The sequence below is a fragment of the Panicum hallii genome, chromosome 3 (genome assembly GCF_002211085.1).
Source record: "Panicum hallii strain FIL2 chromosome 3, PHallii_v3.1, whole genome shotgun sequence".
Classification (NCBI taxonomy): domain Eukaryota; kingdom Viridiplantae; phylum Streptophyta; class Magnoliopsida; order Poales; family Poaceae; genus Panicum; species Panicum hallii.
The window spans coordinates 10,778,078-10,798,334 of record NC_038044.1 but is presented as its reverse complement, the minus strand read 5'-3'; the positions used below and the strand labels follow the sequence as shown (position 1 = coordinate 10,798,334).

The following is a 20,257-nucleotide window of genomic DNA, read 5'->3' as shown; positions in this document are numbered from 1 at the left end:
TAGTGATCTGTCTGTTAGAGTTCTTTGTTTGTTCTGTTAGCTGAACTAAAATGTGGACTCTGAAGTTAGTGCCTGATCGATATGTTCACTAATAAACTAGAGAATAATATCAAATTATGTCTCTCAACCTATCATTTTACTTGTATCAAGTTAAGAGATGTCATTGTTTCATTGGATGTACTGATTATGATATAAAATTATGTCTCTCAACTATCATTCTACTGCAGTTTTTTTGCTACTAGATAATATGTCATGATGGTATATGTGTTATGTAGGTGAGGTAGATCACCGTCATCTTTATCCTATCAAGACTCCCATCTTCGGCCCCCATGTTCGTTTCAATGTGAGTAATCTATCACTTTGCTATGAATGTTTTCATAAACTACTTGTCATGTGTCGGTACCAACATTCAACTCAAATTTGTTTGAGTTCAATGCCGGTACCATCATTTTTCTTTATTATGCGCACACACGTAGCAGACCTATACGTCACCTGTTCGGGAACAGCGCATCTTACATTTACTTGTGAGGTGCGTAGTCCAAATTGTCCAGCGTATTTTGGACAGCCCGAGAATGACGGCGGTTGCATGTTATTTGGTCGGCGACTCGTGTACGTTCGTTCGTGATTTCGATATCATAATCCTGTTGTTCTCTGGCACACCACTAACAGGCGTGTGTTCGGAGAACAGCGGGGTTATGCTGCCGAAATCACGAATGATGATGATGTGTACGTGCTTCAATGGCGCCTACTGCGGAGGACGTAGTGGCGCCTACTGCGGATGATGATGATGTGGAAGATGAGGCTTAGCAAGCTGTCGCAGAGATGGATGCCGAAGAGATGGATGCAGAGATGGAAGCCACAAGGATGGATACTTCAGGAGGAGAGGCTTCTGCAGAGGATGTTGCCACACGAGCTGCTCCCAGGCATGCCATTAGGTATTCTGAGTTGTGTTTAAGCACAAGCACAGATGCCACCATCGATGCCGTGGGGATATCCTCCTCAGCGACAGTCACAGTCACCTAGAGCGGTATGTTAACTTTGATCTCCTTTCCTCTACTTACTTTGTTTTTGAGTAGTTTATATAGATGGTTAAGTAATTATAAGATGATTGTGTTCTTTGAAGGTTTCAGACTCATTTCATACTAGTCCTTCACCTCCTGATCAGAACACGTTTATGAACTTGTTAATGCACACAAGCAGCGCTGGCTCCAACGACCCACCGGTGGAATGAAGTGTCGAATGAAGTTTCTTTCTTTTTAGTATGTGGAGATGTATGGACTTACCTTGTATTGAGTCTTGTTTGATGTGGACGGACTTGATTTTGGTGATATATGGATATGTATGGACTTAACTTGTATTTAGTCTTGTTTGATGTGGATGGACTTGATTTTGTGATATATTGGATTGTCAAATATATGCACCTTATGTTGCTTGTGATATGAATGAATGTCTCGTGCTATTGTTAAAATGTGCTGGAGTTTTTCCATCTAGGAGGGAAGAAAAATAGTTTTCCCTGCTAAAAAAAAACCACATAAGAGTGTGGGTTTAAGAGTGTCGATCACGTCACCCTAGCCGAGAGTGTCGGCTACAGTGATGTGGCCGAGACTCTTATTAGCCACGTCAGCACCTGCATGCTTAGTCGAATAAGAGTGTCAGCCACATCACAACCAACACTCTTAACCTAAGTGTCGGCCACTGGAGCGGCCCACACTCTTGAGTGTCAGCTTGCGACTTGGCAGACACTCTTATGTTAAGAGTGTCGGGGCTGACACTCTTATCTGGATAAGAGCATTCAACTAAGAGTGTCGACCTACCGACACTCTTATCGTAAGAGTGTCGGCTTATTAGACTAAGAGTGTGAGTTTTCCGCCCACACTCCTGTTCTGTTTTCTTGTAGTGAATTGCATCCACTTTATGTACTAACTCTATTGTGGACAGATGTATGGGGAAAGATCAGATCTGATGTAACTTTTATCAATCAAATGGGGGCATCTATCGTACATCTATATTTGAAGTATCTTCGATGTAACTTTTCTATCAATTGGGGCAGCTATCATAGATCTATATTACGTATAGCAGATCTGTTTTACTAGTACTTCCTTTATTTATTGTTATTTCAGACAATGCTTTTGTACTACTATCTTTGTTTTATAAAAATTATCACTGGTTAGTTCAAAAATGAAGTACGGTGACAATCTTTATGAAACTGAGAGAGTAGCACTAAATAAAAAAACTGTCAAAATGACAATAATTGTGGAATGAAGGTGGTATCATTTAACGTGCAGCGTGCATGTATTATGGTATTTCCGAGAATATCACCATTGATGGGCACCCAAATTCAAACCAAAGAAAAAATGATAGTGTTTCTGTAGCTAGGAGATTACTATCACTGCAAGGCTTCAATGGTAGTGAAGATATTTTTTTTTTTGAAATGGGATAGTGTTGGCGGTTATTGCACGCCAAATTTATGTGCTAACACATGGAGAATTACAAAGAATAAACATGTTAACACCCTATCTACTAACCGAGTTTCACGAGTTTTGTTGGATATTTGATGCAGGGTCTCGGGACGAAGAAGAACACGGTTTGTGTTGAAAATCGAGGAAAAGCTCAAGAAAGCAAGGGTCAAATTGCAATCCGAGTAATCCCAACCCTTGACGGAGGCTTGACAGGAATACGGAGAGAACTCGAGCTGGAAGGAGGCCCGACCGGCCTAACCCTAGCCCGACGGGCCTACCCTGGCCCGGTCATCCACACCTACCCAAGGCCAACCCTGGCAAGGCCCGGCCGGCCTGCCCTGGCTAAGGGGGACTGAGGTTGGAAGGCCAAGGAGGCCACCTCGGGTCAACTTCCACGTCATGCAACACATCATGGAAGAGGGTCCAGTCGTCATCGACCAACGATGGAGCACCGGACGGTGTCAATGTAGCCCGGGCAGCCTCAGAACTGACCTAACCAAGGTCGGTGGCCTTGGCGGGCTCCCCATAGGCCGGCCGGCCCAACATGGCAAGATGGCATGGCGGTTACTTCTTTTTGGACACATGGAAGGCTGAGGAAGCCTCTGGAAGGTGATTCCCCCAACCGCCAAGGCCAGGTGGGCCCCACCTAGGTCGGACCGCCTTTCAACGCCTAATTAAGTAGGGGACCTCCTGGGAGCTCAACACACACTCACACATGTGCTAAACTTAAGAACTATTCGAGTTGTAGTGCTCTTCCTTTAGTAGTAGCTTAGGCGTAGCCCTGTCGGGAGTTAGGGTTGAGTCTAGCATAGCTTGGACTCCGGAAGTAATCCTTCTGAGGCCGGTGAGCTCTTGTATCTTTTCGGTTTGCTTCGAGCCGAATTCTAGAGTGCTTAAGTTACTTAATTTTTATTCATATATCTATATAGGTAGCTTGAGTGCACATTATTGTGCTTCCACATTTAGTACCTATCTTGTTTTGTCTTGATCTTAGATGCGTGCATAGTTACTAACACTTGAGTCCCGTTCTAGTTGTTTATTTTACTGTGGGTGATTCGTCCGAGTTCTTCTCTGATTATTACCGTTAGGCTTAGTTGGGAATAGTCGGGGTCGACTTGGGAATCTTTCCTCTAAGGCCTTGGGAAAGATGTCCGTGAATAATATCAACTTTGAAGGTTTGTGTGATCGCACATGATGTTGTGGTAGCTGCTTGTGGTGACAGCACCTGCCGGTCTCTGTAGTTCACCCCGTCGACGCATTAATACGGCTAGAATCTGAGTGGTGGGAGACCCCTTGTGTGGATTTCTTGTTGTGATACCCACTTGCTGGAGCTACAAAGCAGTTTAGGACTTGTACAACGTGCTTGCGGGTTCTTGGTAACGTGTTGTGATAGGTATAAACTAGATAGGTCATATAGGAGTCGTAGCTTAACCCAAATCCCTCGATAAGGTGAAACCTTAGCTTTACTTTAGAGCAACTGAACTAGTGTGTGTCCGTTATCTCTTTGGATAACGTATATCCTGCTTAAATTAGTTGTAACCCGCTATACTCATCTTTCGTTTCATTTCCTTAAATTGAGGTAGAAATACTGCTTACCTTGGAATTAAATACGATACCTGAAGAATACTCTCGGTGAAATGCTACATTGATATCTCTGTGCGCTTGCGAAGTTGCATAAGAAACGTCAACAGATAGTTGTCGGTCTCTCCTAGAAGACACAACCATTTGACAAATAGAACATTTTTTAGTGAGAGCAAGGATTTGAACCTAGGTAGCAATAAAAACCAGGGTTCCATAGTGAAGATGTATATGGATGATTGCTGACTTAGATTATAGGTTACCACCTCTACAATTATATCTTGTAAATTATACAAAGGGTACACTAAATCCCTGTGCCTATATGTTGCATATGAACTAAAATATGCAAAACTTTGTATAAAATCACTATATTCTCCGTTGTATATAAAATTTCAAGATAAAATTTATAGTAAAAAAGTAATGAACAAATAAGCCAGATTTAAATCCACTTATATGATAGGCTCAAGTCCACTTATATACATAGTTACACCATAATCTGTCATAAAAATTAAATTGTATGTGTGTTAGGATTCTATTCTAGCATATAATTATTGTTTTAAAAGAAATCGTGATGTTTGTAAGTTTATGTGCACTGTATTTCTATGGAGGTATGTGCACAAAAAATATCCATAATTAATTATTGCAGAAAGAGTTAAAAATGGAGAATAAATAAGTAAATAAGGAGGCTGGATCAATTCATTTTTTATTATGTCTAGATTCTTGGATTCCACTCTTTGGATAACCATTGAAAGCTATATCTGAATTTTCTCTCGTTGAAGCTAATGAAGGATGCTTTTGTTGAAAAGTATAATTTTGCTCTCATTACACTACTACAAAACACCTCAACAGTGACATTTTTACTGTTTACAGTAGTGACGGGCCAATAAATGCCCGCCACTACAGTTCCAAATGCTGACGTAAGGAGTCAGCCCGCCACTAGAAATTGGTCCACGAACTAACCATCGGCCCATTTATTGCTTACAAGTATAAAAGCTCCAAAACCTAGCAGAGACCCACCGGCCACCCCTTTCCCATCTCCACACCCGCCGCCACCACCCTCTCCTCTCTCCCAATCTCTACGCCACCCTCTCCTCTCCCTGGATCTTCTCACGCTGCCACCTCTCTCTCCCCCCCTCTCCCTCTCCCTCACATACACGGCCTTCTTTCTCACTCATGGCTTCCCCTCTCTCTCTCTCTCTCAGGTAGCGGCACGGCGAGGCGACCAGCGACTTCGGGCCACCGCAAGCAACTTCGGCACGGCCTCCTCAACCTCTTCCTACGGCGGCGGATCCGATGACCTCAAGCATGACCTCATCGATGGAGGCTCCGGCGACGTCGCACAGGTTCGTGGTGGGGTCTCTGGCAGCTAGAGGAGTGCAGATCCATGCGGCGGCTCGCGGATCCGGCCGGTAAGGTGACTAAGATCTGTCCTCCATGGGTTGTTCGTTCACACATGGTGCTTGTTTTTGTATGTGAGCAGGTGCTCATCGTCAAGGGGAAGGACATGCTCATCGTCGGGTGTGGCATGTCCGGCATCACCTCCATCCTCGCGATGACGGCGAGTGGATCTACGACGATGCGGATCTCACAGCTCTAGGTTAGTGGCGGCGGCTTGGATCCGGGCCACCTCTCTGTCTCTCTCTCACGCATCTCATGATTTTTCTCGCATGTTTCCTGAGGCAACGACGGTGGATCCGAGACGGCGACGACAGATTCGGGATGGGGACAATGGATCCGGGACGGGGACGACAGATCCGAAGCGACGACGACGAATCCGAGGCTTGCCGATAGCAGCAGGCTCATCGGCGCACATCAATGGCGGCAGCACTGCAACGGCGACGACGATGGTATCCACGGCGGCGGCGGCGACCTAGATCCGGGTCTGGCGGGCTGGGCTCGAGGATGGCCCCCAGTTTTTTTCTTTTTTTTTTTATTTCGATGGCACCATTAGCAGTGGCGGGCGTCTCGCCCGCCACTGCTTCTTATTTTTAGCAGTGGCGGGAGAGCAGCGACGGGCGGGTTGCCCGTTGCTATAGTGGTAAAACGCCCATCACTACAGTGCTCATTTCTAGTAGTGTTATAATTTTAACGGTTGAAAATATACCACTAAACTTCTTCGATGATCCTATATTTTCGTTTAGACAATTAAGTCCTTCCTTCCACCAAATCATTGGCCAACGAAAAAAATCAAGACTCGATGGAGCTTCTCCCATTACCGGAGACTTGATAGAGGTCCCATCAAGTATACTTCACCCTGTTTTAGTCGAAGAAGGCCAGAGAAAAATTGTCTATACGAAAATACGAGGTGCTGTAAGTGGCGTCAAAACATAGACTCCTTTCGTTCTTAAATATTTGTCTCTTGTTAGTAAAATAAACTAGCGAGAGACAAATATTTAATAATGAAGGTAATAAAATGCTATTTTTCTAAGTAGAGTATAATAAAATGACATTTTTCTAAGCTGAAAAAAGTTCAGTGCTATAGTTCAAACTGTAAAAATTATACTGACATGAATCTGATCGACCCTTGTTTATATATGGTTGCACAGATGCAGCATGCCGCCATTAATATGATGATATCAATCTGAAAGGGTACTCTGCAAGGCTTCATTAGATTATTTTGATGAAATAAAATCAATAGATTATAACCACTGACCTTGAAACCGAGACAAGTTTTAGATATATCCTACGCACCCGCCAAGAAAGTTGACCACTGGAGAAGTATGAGTTTCGGTGGAACTATTTGTAACTAAATGAAATTTGTCCAAAGTCCACTGCTGCCGCAAGGTTTTGAGTTTTGACAGTTATAAGGCATGTCCAGGCATCAGTTTAATTAGTAGCATAAACCATTGTTGTTTTTTACTAAACTACCGCAGATTCAAAGATATTATTTTGTATAAAATGTATTAGGTGTGTATGAGCTTACGGTATACCTAGCGTATGTATGAACTATATGAACATTAAATTTATGCAAAAAAAAATTTAAAAAAAATTCAAACATGTTTATGTTCAGATACAACTTTAAAAAAATTCAAGTTTATGCATTACATTATTAAAATTGGATGACTCAGGTAAAAAATTCAAGTTTACTCATTATAGATATAATATATTATTTAAATCAATTACATTAATTTTTTCTATAAGGTGACTCGTTCTGTTTGTGATTAAAATAGTTTTTACATGAGTCGTGTGGAGAAAATGTTGCTTAACTTAAACCAATCTCCTCAATTTTTAAACCAAGTTGTGATTAAAATAATTTATGCGTTACATTATTAAAATTGTACGACTCAGGTAATAATTATTAAAATTGTACAAAATAATTTTTCTATTTTAAGTTTATTATTAAAATAGATATACTAATATATTATTTAAACAGATTACATTAATTTCTAGAGTGTGATCGGATGGTGACGCGACGAAGCCCAACGCAGTCGAGAACCAGGAGGTTCTCCAGCGCCGGGCAGCGGGAGATCACGCCATGAAACGTGTTTCTCGGAGATTGTGACACCGTGCAGAGTGAGTTGCTTGAGTTTAGGGAAGAAATGAGGGAGAGCGGCGGCGTCCTTGGAGCAAGAAGAAGGGAACTGGCAGTTTCCTAGGTGTGCAGAGTTAGTACAGTGAGTGTGTCAGTGTGTGCGAGCATCGGAGAAACGCAAATGAAGGCTTTGGACTTCTTGTGTGCAGGCTGATCAGGTTGACGTCGTGGAGGTGGTGGAGGCGACGGCAGGGGCCTGTGTGAGTGGAGAGGATCTTTTCGATCAAATTGGAGGTTGAGCGGGGAGGAACGCCACACTGGTCTCCACCTTCGCGAGAGGAGCTGGGTGTGGGCGCCGGCCTTGCATGGTGTCGAGCTTAGTGTTAGTGACGACGGTGGAGAGCGCGTCGTCCGGGGTGGTCGCTGATCAGATCGACCTCCTCTTATCTTCTCCATCATCACCACCTTCTTTCTCTATGTCGACTGCAGACTGTCTCCCCATGCTCTTCTATGTCTCGAGGCTTCTGTTTAGGCAAGTTAATCCATTGTACGTACTATTCAGTTTTTTTCAAGTTGTCTCATAAATGTTTCTATAATATGCTATATTTCACATGGCATTTCACTATGTCCAAACTTGAATTCAGCTATTGTGTTGCTGCTTCATGTCTGAAAACTTGAATCCATTTCATTATGCATAATTACATGTGTAGCATTGTATTTTTGCATATGGATGACGGTTTAACTCTTAATAATTTCTGGGTTACTGAGTTTGCATCCTAAATGGATGGATTATGGAGAGTATGTTGCCAGCGTTCGTGGCAAACGTGGAGAGCGACCTGGAGCAAGTGCGCGCAGCAGGTGACTGTGAGCTTCCTCTGCTCCAGCAGGTGGCTCCGGCTCTGTACGCACTGCCTTATATTTGTTCAATACACTTAAGATGAACCTGAGTTCACACCATTGATTGTATCACCATTCAAATCATATTTTTATGTTCTTTTCATATCAGTTTGTCTTTGGTACATTTTATATTTTAATAGAAGCTCATTAATGACTGATGTATAACTTACAAAATTTGACTGCATTTTATGATAATTTTTTTTTAGAGTTTAAGAGCCCGAGGCTCCAGCCTTTCCATTAAAGACTTAACAGAGTTTACATCCAGCATCCATAGCACATTTCACCGTTTTCTTAGACCTAGGAAAAGAAACAACCCGAAGCCACACAGAAACCAGCAATTCAAAGCCACCACCCCGCACCGGAAAGAAAAAGGACTGCATCAAACATCTAAGGATTCTCCGCCTGCAGGCTTCAGCTTTGGAGCCCCAGACATCCCCATCTTCGCGTGGTTCGCCTTGGTCAGCTCCCAGGTTGTAGGCATCATCTTCCTTGTAATCACCAGAGGATCCTCATTGGTCTTGTAAGATATGAAGATATCTTGTTCATTAGGTCGTCGTATGCTCCCCACAGCTCTTCTGGGCATAAGACTCTCCAGTTTTTCATCAGTATTAACACCTTCACCCAGACTTGCCTGATGTTTTGCCATTTTACATTCTGAAAACATATACAGTATCATTCCTCAGTTTCCATATCGACCATAAGACTGCAGCAGTAAGCATATTAGTAATCACATTTTTCTTAGCACTCAACCACAGGGACGCAATTGATTCATAAGAACCACCACATTTCACATTCAGATTTTTGTTAATTTCATCCCACATATGGTGTGCCACACAACAGCCGAAGAAAAGATGACTTATAGACTCTTTTTCAGCACAAAACAGGCAACTCAAATCATCAAGCTTTTTTCCTTTTGTTTAGATTATCTCTAGTCAAGATCTTGTTTTTGGACATGAGCCACAAGAAAAAGTGAATTCTTGGAGGAATTTTTAAACGGCAAATAGCAGGTTCAAACACAGGGGTTACACCTCTAAAATTTATCACTTTATACAGGGACTGGGATGAGTAAACCCCATTCGAACTGAATTCCCAAATCAGACTATCCTCATCAAGGGAGAAGGTAATGGTGTTTGCTAACTGAACAATTTCCTCCCACAGGGCAAACAGGCGCCTATCAACACACCTTCGAAAGTTGCATTTCAGATTTGACCCATCCCACAACTCATAAATTGTTTTGGATTTCTCATTAACTAGGGAACATTTTATGACAATTTGGATCGTATGTCCTGTTTATGACAAGGTTGTTCCATAATTTTTTTTTATTCATGTGCTGAGAAAACTGGTGGATGATGCATCGAAGCTCTTGAATGACAAGGTACAGAGGCCTTGATCACTGTCCTTGCTTACTTCAGTGACTCGCAAAGGACACTAAACTGTTGTTCACATTGCTGGGTTGGAAGTTTTGCATATTATAAATGAGCATACTGCTGCATCACTGGCACATGGTGTTGAGAAAAAGAACAAAGAAACAATCCTGGTTTTTTACCATGGAGGTGACACCTTCAATGTTTCAGGTATATGTTCTGTTTGGTATTTTTTCTAACCGCTATGATATTACTGCACACGTAATCCTCTCTCTCTGAAATGTTCATCATGATTATCAGATAACAATAATTAGTGTGAACATCGGTTTGTACTGCTAAAATAATACACTGACTCTTTGTACAGTACCTACATGTTTTCAAACACTTTCTCCCGATTTCATCCTCTCCGAACTCTTGCTTGCTCATTGCTCTTGCCCTGTGATGCGATTCAACGCTATTCTTTTTTTTTTTAGTGCGGCTGTTGAATGTGCGCAATCGGATCAGAGACTTGAGAGTGTGAACTGGTGGAGGTAGAACGATTGCCATCCATTCGTGCAGCGTCGCCATTAGGAAAAAAAAAAAAGAACGATTGGAGCTATTGTGGAAGGGCGGCAACAGGCACCGAAGACAACAATCTTCACGCAGCACGAGGATCATTGTCTTCTCCGCTTTCCGGGATCACCGTGTGTGCTTTATACCATGTGTTGCCTCCTTCACTTTGTATTACAGTGGCTTCCTCCCATTATTCTTCTCTATTTTTTCCCTTGATCTCTCGATTCCCAGTTCTTCACCTTTGGCTCTAGTGGCCGTCTCTTCTGCAGTGGGCATTGTTGTCTCCCCTCCTTTGTGTCACTGAGTATAGGAGCTGTTGCGTATAGGGATGGCAATTTAACCAGCTGATCTAAAACTCGACGAGTGCCCGACCCGACGGGTGCAGTGAAGATGTTGACCCACGGGCCGCGGGTGCACCCGCACCCGACCCGAAATTTCGTGGGTGTAGGTTTCTATTTCAACCCGCGGGTGACCCGCATCCAACCCAAAATTTATTTTATTATTCATTTTACACAAACATACATAAGATACATTAGTAATTATTTTAAATAATGTACTTAACTCATGATTTATAAAATATTTTATTGTTGATCAATGTGAATATATAAAATTTAAAGATACAAATTAATATTATTTGTATTTAATTGTTTATAGATCAAATATTATTATAAAGAGAACAAAAAGTAAAATCTGTGGGTGACCCGAGACCCACCAAACTCGACGGTGTGGGTGTGAATTTTCACTTGCGGGTGCTTTCATGAGTGGATGTAGCTATACTTCGCGGGTGTGATTGTGGACGGGGTATTCTCAATCTGACCCGCACTCGACCTGTTGCCATCCCTACCCTAGTTGCGTGCTCCTTTTCCCTACATTTTCTACTGGGTTCCTATATTTACTGCTTCTACCATTTCCCATCCTGCTTACTTCCTTTACCGGTGATGTTGGTTTCCGGGTATCTGCAACCAACTCAAGTGACGATGTGAGAAGGACAGAAGGTAGATGCTGTCTTCGGAACAAATTTTACCTATGCGACAAAATCAATAAGGTGAAGAGCTTCGCCTATTGCTTTTCTTTGGAGTACCTCTTTTCCCATGCATTTTATTCTCTAGATTCCATTCGTGTAATCGCTGATCTAAATCCTTTCATAGAAATTGTGGATCAGATTTTGGTAAACTAGCGAATGATGTTCCTTGTTTGGGGATGGCCCATGGGTTCAGATCCCCATGCGAGTGTAAAAGAGACCCAATTGACCAACAATCAAACCAGCCCAGCTAGCACAAGGACCTATATGTAAATTCAAGCCCTACCAGGGGAGCGATTAGGAAACAACCACTCATCCTATAAATACAACACCATGAGTTAGAAGGAAAGGAGGCTGGGTCCTCATTGTGCCTGGCCCTACTCATGCTGATGATACTTACGTGTTCTAAAATTTGGCGCCCACCGTGGGACTGAGTGTAATCCCACTGAGAAAGCCACAAGGAGAGCTAAATCACTGGGCTAAAACGACCCTTTGTACGCGAAGCTTACCCTTCGCATACGAAGCCTACCCACTCACACAACAGGAAACAGGACGATTTCCGTCGGCCAAAGCCGACGGAAATTAGACCTAGCTAACTTCCGTCGGCATACGCTAATTTCCGTCGGTCCTCGGCCGACGCCTGCCTTTCGACGGAAGTTAGCTAACTTTCGTCGACTACCGACAGAAGTTAGCTAACTTCCATCGGCCGAAGGGTGCCGACGGAAGTTAACTAACTTCCGTCCGCGGCGCCCCGCCCACGGAAGTTAGATAACTTCCATTGGCTCACACAACCCACGGATGTTATTAACTTTCATCGGCCATGGTCTGGCCGACGGAAGTTCCTGTACCAGGTTAACTTCCGTCGGCTATATTCTGGCCGACGGAAGTTCCTGTATCAGGTTAACTTCTATCGGCTATAGTCGGCCGACGGAAGTTAACCTGGTACCAGCATACAAATGCTGCTATATTTTGCTATTCCTCGATCCAAAATTCACAAAAAACTGTAATATATCACATATCCATCATACAAATACATATACAAGTCACATGAGCTATATAGCCAACACAAGTCACAAGAATCAAGTCACAAGTCACATGAGCTATATAGCCAACACATACAACGCAAGTCCATAGCATCCAAAACAAAGAACAAGTCGTCCACCACAAGTCCATAACATCCACCACAAGTCGTGCAACACAAAGAACAAATCTACATACACTAGCATAGCATCATCCAACACAAACTCGTCCAAATCCTTGATCTTACGGACACTCAAGGCTCCGGTGGTGTAGGGTCTTGGGGAGTGGGATGGTTGGAGTTGTGTCCGCTGCTTGGAGTGTTCCCGCGCACGCCTTATCCACTCCATCCGTCCTCAGGAGCTCCGGGAGCAGGAAGATTTGTAGGCGGTGTATTAAACTACGGCATATTCAAGTGTTAGAATTTAAACTCGAGATTGAACTAAGTAAACAAATATGTTCTAGTTACCTGAGTGGCCCAAGGCGCAGGTGGTACAAGTTGTGGCGGCAGCGGCTGGATATGGGAGAGGTCAATGTTCAACCCCGCATTTTGAAAAGATGCCTGCGTACCAAGGTTTTGATTAAATTGAGCCAAGTGCAGTCAAATACAAACTGCAGCTGCTGAGTGTAGTAGTTTTGCTGTGTTGCCATCAAGTTGGCGTAGCCAGACGCTGTGCCATCTCTTCAAGAAACCTATTGGCATCAAATTCTTGTCCTGTGGAGCGACAAGATGCGCTGGCTGAAGCTTGTGACCCAGATGCCGCCTTCTCCCTCCGAACATCCTTGGAGTTGATGACACCGTTGAACATAGAGTACCTGCATTACCATTTAGAGATTAGACAGTTTTGAACATAGCATCGATAATATTGTGACTATGACAAAAGAAATACAAGTTACCTCCCATGCTGTTTCCCACCACCACTAGCATGGACAGCCGTCGGATCGATAGGAGCATGTCGCCAATCGACATCTTCTCCGTGGCGTCTCACCATCTCCGAGCCATAAGCAGCCTGCAAGGACACAAATCCAGTTTGAGATGATAAAAGTTCGTGATAACAAACAAGACAAGCAATTCTTACCATACGCTGTGTGGCCTTCTCTGTGCACAGGAGGTCAGGGTTCTAAGGATCTCGACCCTTGTGGAATTCCACGTACACCTCAATATCGCTTGGAGCGACCCCAGTAGCAGCTTCCTACAAGGCAACATTGTAAAAAACATACATATATAAGAGATAACAATTTGATATGCGATAATTTACCATGCGTTTTACCTTTCGAAGATGCCCATCACCACCATATCTGTGCAAGCCTTGTCTCCCACGGTTACGCCTATTCTTCTCAGACTTAGCCTTGAATCCTGCCGATGACCATAGTCTGCATAGAGCATGGTAGCCCTCCAAATTGTTCGCCATCCAAGGCACCATAACCTGCAAGTATTACCCTGTGTCAGACAAGTACTGTTGGCATATGAAACTAGAAGAAATTACAACTTATCAGTTGTTATTACCTGTCTGTACTGTTGCTCAGTCAAGTAGGTAGATGAGGATTCTCGCTTTCCCAAAATTGATCTCCCAAGTACTTCCTTGAAATAGATGTTCTGGGCCTGTATGCGCGCATAAGAGATGGCATCCCTGGTGATCTTGGCGGCATTGTTCTCGAAAAACCCTCTCAGCATGATTCGGACACGATCCAGGTCCCAATCTGTAACGTTTCTGAAAGAAGAAACAATTGTTTACAATATACACGAGTTGAACAAACTAGAACATAACATAAATGAACTTAACCAAAAGTCATGCTTGACAGCACCTTGAGCGTTCACATGCTTTGCATTAGTTGCGTACCGGTATTGGTCCCAATTTCTAACCGGTATTATCTGGCCAGTACCGGGATCAGTAACCACACCCGGCCAATGAAGCCGAATCCAGTTACCTAACGTCGTGTTCACCTGCCGGTGATGCCCCTTGCCTTCGAAAGAGGTGTCATCCCAAAACCTACAAAATCTCTCAGATTGAGCTTATACAAAATCTTCGGCCGGGAAGATAACAACAAGAAGTACTCAACTTAGAATTTGAACTAAACTTACCAGTCACCACATGGTCTAATGATAATCTTATCAAGCTCAGCGCGTTCGAGTCCTGGACGAACGTGGTGGCTCCTCCGACTGTGCTAAGTTCTCTGAGACGCCGAACTAGAGGGAAAGTTAGAGGGCAACTCCCCAAAAGGATCGGCGTCGCCCTCATCGTCCGCTTCTCCAGACGTAGTCCCATGCTTCCCCCCTTCCTCGGACACACCCATCTGGTCGGACTCCTCCCCGTCCCCCTCCTCCTCCCCATCCTCCTCCTCCCCATCCCCTCCTCCCCCTCCTCCTCGGATTCAGGATCGTTCTGCAAAATTAGAGAAATCAGTTTGAACTTTCAAATGTGAGAAAACAATGCATTAATTAACCAATCATACCTCGTTTCTCATATAGCAGACCACAGGCTCTTCCTAAACATGCTGCTGCTCTTGCTGAACGGGCTGCTGCTCTTGGGTGAGAGCCCTCATCAAGTCCCGTCATCTGCTCGAGCTAGACGAACTCCCTTGAAAAAGGGCATCTTCCTTGTTGCCTACACCGCACACTGCCCCAAGCAGGCCCTTAGAAATCTTCTTCACCTTCCTACCCGCCATCCTGTTGATAGAGACAAAAAAATCATTAGAATTCCATCAAATATAAAATATAGTATTTAATCAAATATAAATGTACATACATATATAAGTATAAAGACACTAGTCATGTGTCATCGAAATCTGGATCGATTTGACCCCTTCCACTCCAAGGAGTCCACTTCACGGGTTTCTCCTTAGATTTCCGCTTAGTCTTTTGAGGAATTGGTGCATCATTAGTATCAATTATGGCATCACCGACGAGTGCATCCAGAGCGGGAGTAGGATCAACATTAAACTCGTTCAATGTCTCATCTTCTTGGTCAATCTCATACTCTTCATCAATCTCCAACACTCGATAATCCTCATTTTGAGGAATATGTAACCGCTCACGAGGATTCACTTTATTCACTACCCACCAAGACTTGAGTTTCTCACAAGGATATGATATATAGTAAACTTGTTGAGCTTGGTGACCAATAGTGAATTTGTTGCAACCCCGTGCTAATTGTTCATGCTTTACTTATACCATGCCAACTCGATTCTCCCTCGTACCACGAATAGGGTCAAACCAATCACACTTGAAGAATACAAGTTTCAAATCTTTATTACCCGCAAAAGTGAACTCAAGTATGTCTTGGATGACTCCGTAGTAATTCACAATATTTTGCGATGCGTCCCTTGTAAAACTCACGACTCCTGTGTTACACGTCGCAGCTAAAGGACGACTCGTTTCAAATTTCACAGAACGAAAGCGATAGCCATTAACATCATATCGACCATAGCTTTTGACAGTGACACTACCGTAAGAGAGTTGGCGTAGATCTGGATGAATATCAGGATCTTGAATAGCACGCTGTTTAAACCAGTTGGGAAAGTTAGGCCTTCCATATAGCCCATTTGTTCTCATTTGTTCTAACTGCTTTTGTGTAGGAGTCGTACCCCTCCAAACATACTTATCATATTCACTGTTATGAAAAACAAGAAGAATTAGATGAAACAAAATGACAAAAACATATCGATTAGAACAGTTAGAAGACAACTTGTACTTACTCGAAATAAGTGGTCATCTCATCAATATTGTAGTACATGTAGACTAAAGCCTGATTTCGAGATTCTTGAGTCAAGTGATGAGTTTTACCCACACCAACAGCAATGCCATCCGATCCAAAGATGTCAAGATCACTGCAAGGAAGATCTTGATTGGTATGGTACCGCGTCGAAGTTGAGTTCATTTTATGATCTTCTGCAAAGTATACAGAAATGAAATATGCAATCTCTTTGTACTTGAACTGCTCAGCGATGCATCCTTCTACTCTTGCTTTATTTCCAACCATCGGTCTAAGTTTCTTTAGAGCTCTCTCGATGTGATATATCCACCGATATTGCACTGGACCACCAACTTTAGCCTCATATGCTAGGTGGATAAGTAAGTGCTGCATTGGATTGAAGCAACCCGGTTGAAAGATTTTCTTCAGTTTGCATAGAAGAACTGGCATTTCTTTCTCCAACTTCTCCATCATCTCCTTTTTAATTTCTTTAGCACAAAGTTGTCTGTAGAAGAAGCTTAGCTCAGCAAGTGCATATCACACATCTTCCGGCAAAAACCCACGAAACATTACGGGGATCAATCTCTCCATCAGGATGTGGTAATCATGACTCTTAAGTCCAGTGAGCTTCATAGTTTTCATGTTTGGGGCTCTTTTGAAACCAGCGGCAAAACCATCAGGAAACTTCAATTTTTTCAGCCACAACATTATTTTCCTCTTTTCTTTCGGTCTCGCAGCAAAAGGAGCGTGTGGCTTACCACCGGATTCATTCAAATGAAGTGTCGGTCGATTGCATATCTCCGCTAGATCTTTTCTCGCCTTTGCATTATCCTTAGATTTACCAGCAAAATCCATGCAAGTCATTATGATGCTTTCAGCCATATTTTTCTCCTGATGCATCACATCAATATTATGCATTAGGATTAGAGATTTTGCATAGGGGAGCTTCCACACGCCACATATGTGAGTCCAATTATGCTCCTGACCATAACTCTCATAATGCTTTCCATCTGCTCCCATAACAAGGTTACTCAATTGCTCAGCTATCTCGTTGCCACTTAGACGCTTTGGTGGTCCCTTAGTGGTCACAATATCCTTCCTGAAAGCATTCTTCTGCATTCTGAAGGAATGATTTGGAGGTAGAAAACATCTGTGACAGTCAAGTACGAGATCTTGCCTCCATGCGTAAGCCGAAAACAATCTGTGTCCTTTTTGCATATAGGACATGTCAGAGTACCAGCAACACACCAACTAGCAAATAAAGCATACGCTTTGAAATCATGCATCGACCACAAAAATGCAGCTCTGAGGTTGAATCTCTGCTTTTTGTATGAGTCATACGCCTCGACACCTTCCCAAAGTTGTTTCAACTCTTCGACCAATGGTTGCAACATAACATTCAATTGCGGTCCAGGATGCTCCGGACCAGGAATGATGAGAGTAAGGAACATGAACTCATACTTCATACAAAGTGCAGGTGGTAGATTGTACGGAATGGCAAAGACAGGCCAGCAAGAGTACGACGCTGCATTGTAAGTGAAGGGAGTAAATCCATTCGTAGCCAAACCAATACAGACATTCCTGGCATCTCTTGCGAAATCTGGATCAAAATCATCCAGAGCTTTCCAGCCTTCAGTATCGGACGGATGAACCATCAATTGACTATCCTCCCGTTTGCCTTCTTTATGCCATCGCATATGTTGAGCAGTAGATTTCGAGATAAACAAACGTTTTAAGCGAGGAGTGAGAGGCATGTACCGAAGCTGTTTGTGAGCAATCTCGGTTGTTACCTTTTCACCATCCTCGTTTACAACCTCGACGAATCTCGACTTGCCACATCGCAAACACTTCTCGGCATTATCCTTCCAGAAAAGCATGCAGTTGTCCGGACAGACGTCAATCTTCTCGTAACTCATCCCAAGACCAAATAGCAATTTTTTTGATTGGTACAAGTCCTTAGGACACTTATGACCCGCCGGTAGGATTTTACTGATGAACCTTAACATACTCTTGAAACAATTGCCTTAAAACGTAAATTGAGACTTTATAGCCATAAGATTGGTCACAGTTTCGAGTATTGTGACCTTTGTGTAATCATGCAGCGGCTGTTCTGCGGCTTTGAGAAGCTCAAAAAACTGCTCGACCTCCGGAGTTGGCGGTTCCTCCGGATCCAAATTGAATTGTGCGCCCAAATCATCAAGCATCTCGTCCATCCTGTCCTTGTCATATGCATCCGCCATTCCTTCTGCAGCTGAGGCATTTAAGTTGACGTGCGGTACTTCACCATGATACACCCACACCTCATAACCAGGCATGAAACCGAAGCGGCAGAGATGCAAAGTCAGCTCTATCTTGTCATGCGACAGCGAGTTTCGACACCGACTGCAGGGGCACCTTGCCGTACCATGTGTTGCTCGAGAGAAGGCATAATCAATGAAAGCTTGAGTATTCGTCATCCAATCTCTCGAGTGAACTCTAGACTTACTCCACTCATCGTACATCCATCGACGATCATTATCACTCATCTTTGAAGCTAGAGAGCAGACACAATAATGTACAGTATCAGATTCCTACAACGGGTTCACTAAATGCATCTATAGGTAAGGATAAGTCCTAAACCCACCCAGAAGTGACCGAAAGGCCGCGGTACTTATGATGAGACATGGGTCCGATCGAAATTCCGGCAGCATAACCCTGCTGTCCTCCAGTTGCACGCCCAGAAATGGTGCACCGGAGGACAACGGGGTTATGCTACCGGAATTCCGATCGAACCCATGTCTCGCCATAAGTACCACGCCCTTTTGGTCACTCCCGGGCTGTCCAAAAAAGGGACAATTCCGATTCGACACGTCGTACATGCATAACACATGTACGTCGACGTGTCGAATCGGAACGGCTGATGCATAGGGTTTCGTTACAACCTAACATATTTTGACTCACTGTTTTTAAAGTACTTGAGTTGAACACATTGAGAAATTAAAGTAAACATAGAATTTACAGAAATAAGTGAATTAATATAAACAGAGTAAAGAAAAATAACTTAATTAATGTAAACTAAATAACTAAACTAACAAATATTTTGAATTAAAATTACTTTACAATGCATATTATTATATAAACTAACTAAACTAACTTGAACATAACCTAAACATCAAAACTAACTTAACCTAAACAATACCTAAACATAAACTAAACATACCTAAACATGCAAACCTATTTATTCATAGTAATTAACTAAACAATACCTAAACATAAACTAAACAATACCTAAACATAAACTAAACAATACCTAAAAACTAACTAAACATACCTATTTATTTATAGTAATTAACCTAACTAATTGCAGTAATTAACCTAATTAATCACTAATTAAAACAAACAGCCGACGGAAGTAACGTACAAGCCGTCGGAAATTGAGTCCGCACCTGCTAGCTAGGGGCAGGGGAGGCGGCGGGGAGGGTGCGGCGAGGGTGCCGGGGAGGCCGCGGCTCGGCCTCCGATGAGGCCACCGGCGCGGGGAGGCCGCGCTGAGGGCGGGGAGGCCACTGCGAGGGCGCCTGGGAGGCCGCGGCGACAGCCCCGGTGAAGTCGGCCTCCGGTGAGGCCGTCGGCGTGGAGGGCGCCGGGGAGGACGCGGATCCGGTGAGCTCTCCGGTGAGCTGGGAAGGGAGGGGGCGGGAGGGCGCGGGGAGGCGCGGGGGAGGCGCGGGGAGGCCGCGGTGAGCTCTCCGTTGAGCTCTCCGGTGAGCTCGGCGGGGAGGCGCGGGGGAGGCGCGGGGAGGCGAGGAGGACGGCGGTGGCGGACGGCGAGCGCGGCGGCGACAGCTGTGAGAGGAGGCGGCGGCGGCTGTGCGGGAGATGGGAATGGAGGAAGAGAGGAGGAAGAGGATTGGGCCCGCGGTTATACCCTTAACTTCCGTCGGCTAGCTGGCAGCCGACGGAAGTTAAGACAACTTCCGACGGCATACGGTGGCCGACGGGAATAAAGTTAACTTCTGACGGCTTTTCTAAACGCTGACGGAAATTACTTTGGCCGTCGGAAGTGTGCCAGTTTCCTGTTGTGTCAGGGTACATCGAGGGACCGGTGAATCCTCAAAGAAGGTTTTGTATCTGCTCAAGCAATAATGGCTGATTGAATGTGAGCATAGAAATGTATTGTGTATATTTTCATTAGTATTATAAATGCATAGAGTAAACCTTTGTCA

General features: G+C 43.8%; 1 protein-coding gene and 1 long non-coding RNA gene across 3 annotated transcripts; one reads left to right on the top strand and one right to left on the bottom strand.

Moving 5' to 3' along the window:
- The first annotated feature begins 822 nt into the window (after positions 1–822).
- Positions 823–6,182, top strand: LOC112885181. The gene is made up of 3 exons (XM_025950842.1): positions 823–935; positions 5,047–5,380; positions 5,518–6,182. Exons 1-3 carry the CDS (start codon positions 823–825, stop codon positions 5,632–5,634), a joined length of 564 nt encoding a protein of 187 aa, XP_025806627.1. The 3' UTR covers positions 5,635–6,182.
- Positions 6,183–13,438: 7,256 nt separating this feature from the next.
- LOC112887117 lies at positions 13,439–19,896 on the bottom strand. 2 transcript variants are annotated; one of them, XR_003227491.1, is made up of 7 exons: positions 19,478–19,896; positions 14,815–15,028; positions 14,444–14,744; positions 14,167–14,351; positions 13,868–14,072; positions 13,632–13,787; positions 13,439–13,553 (listed from the first exon to the last, which is right to left on the bottom strand). It is a non-coding gene; the product is annotated as an uncharacterized LOC112887117 (long non-coding RNA). The 2 variants fall into 2 exon arrangements; XR_003227492.1 differs by lacking the exon at positions 19,478–19,896 and adding an exon at positions 15,108–15,234.
- Positions 19,897–20,257: the final 361 nt, after the last annotated feature.

Bases quoted from the DNA above. Each gene is read 5' to 3' on its own strand.
- LOC112885181 (XM_025950842.1), top strand. From the start codon at position 823: ATGGATGCCGAAGAGATGGATGCAGAGATGGAAGCCACAAGGATGGAT. The intron at 936-5,046 runs GTATTCTGAGTT...AAAACCTAGCAG, and splicing joins GCTCCCAGGCATGCCATTAG to AGACCCACCGGCCACCCCTT. The intron at 5,381-5,517 runs GTTCGTGGTGGG...GTATGTGAGCAG, and splicing joins GCTCCGGCGACGTCGCACAG to GTGCTCATCGTCAAGGGGAA.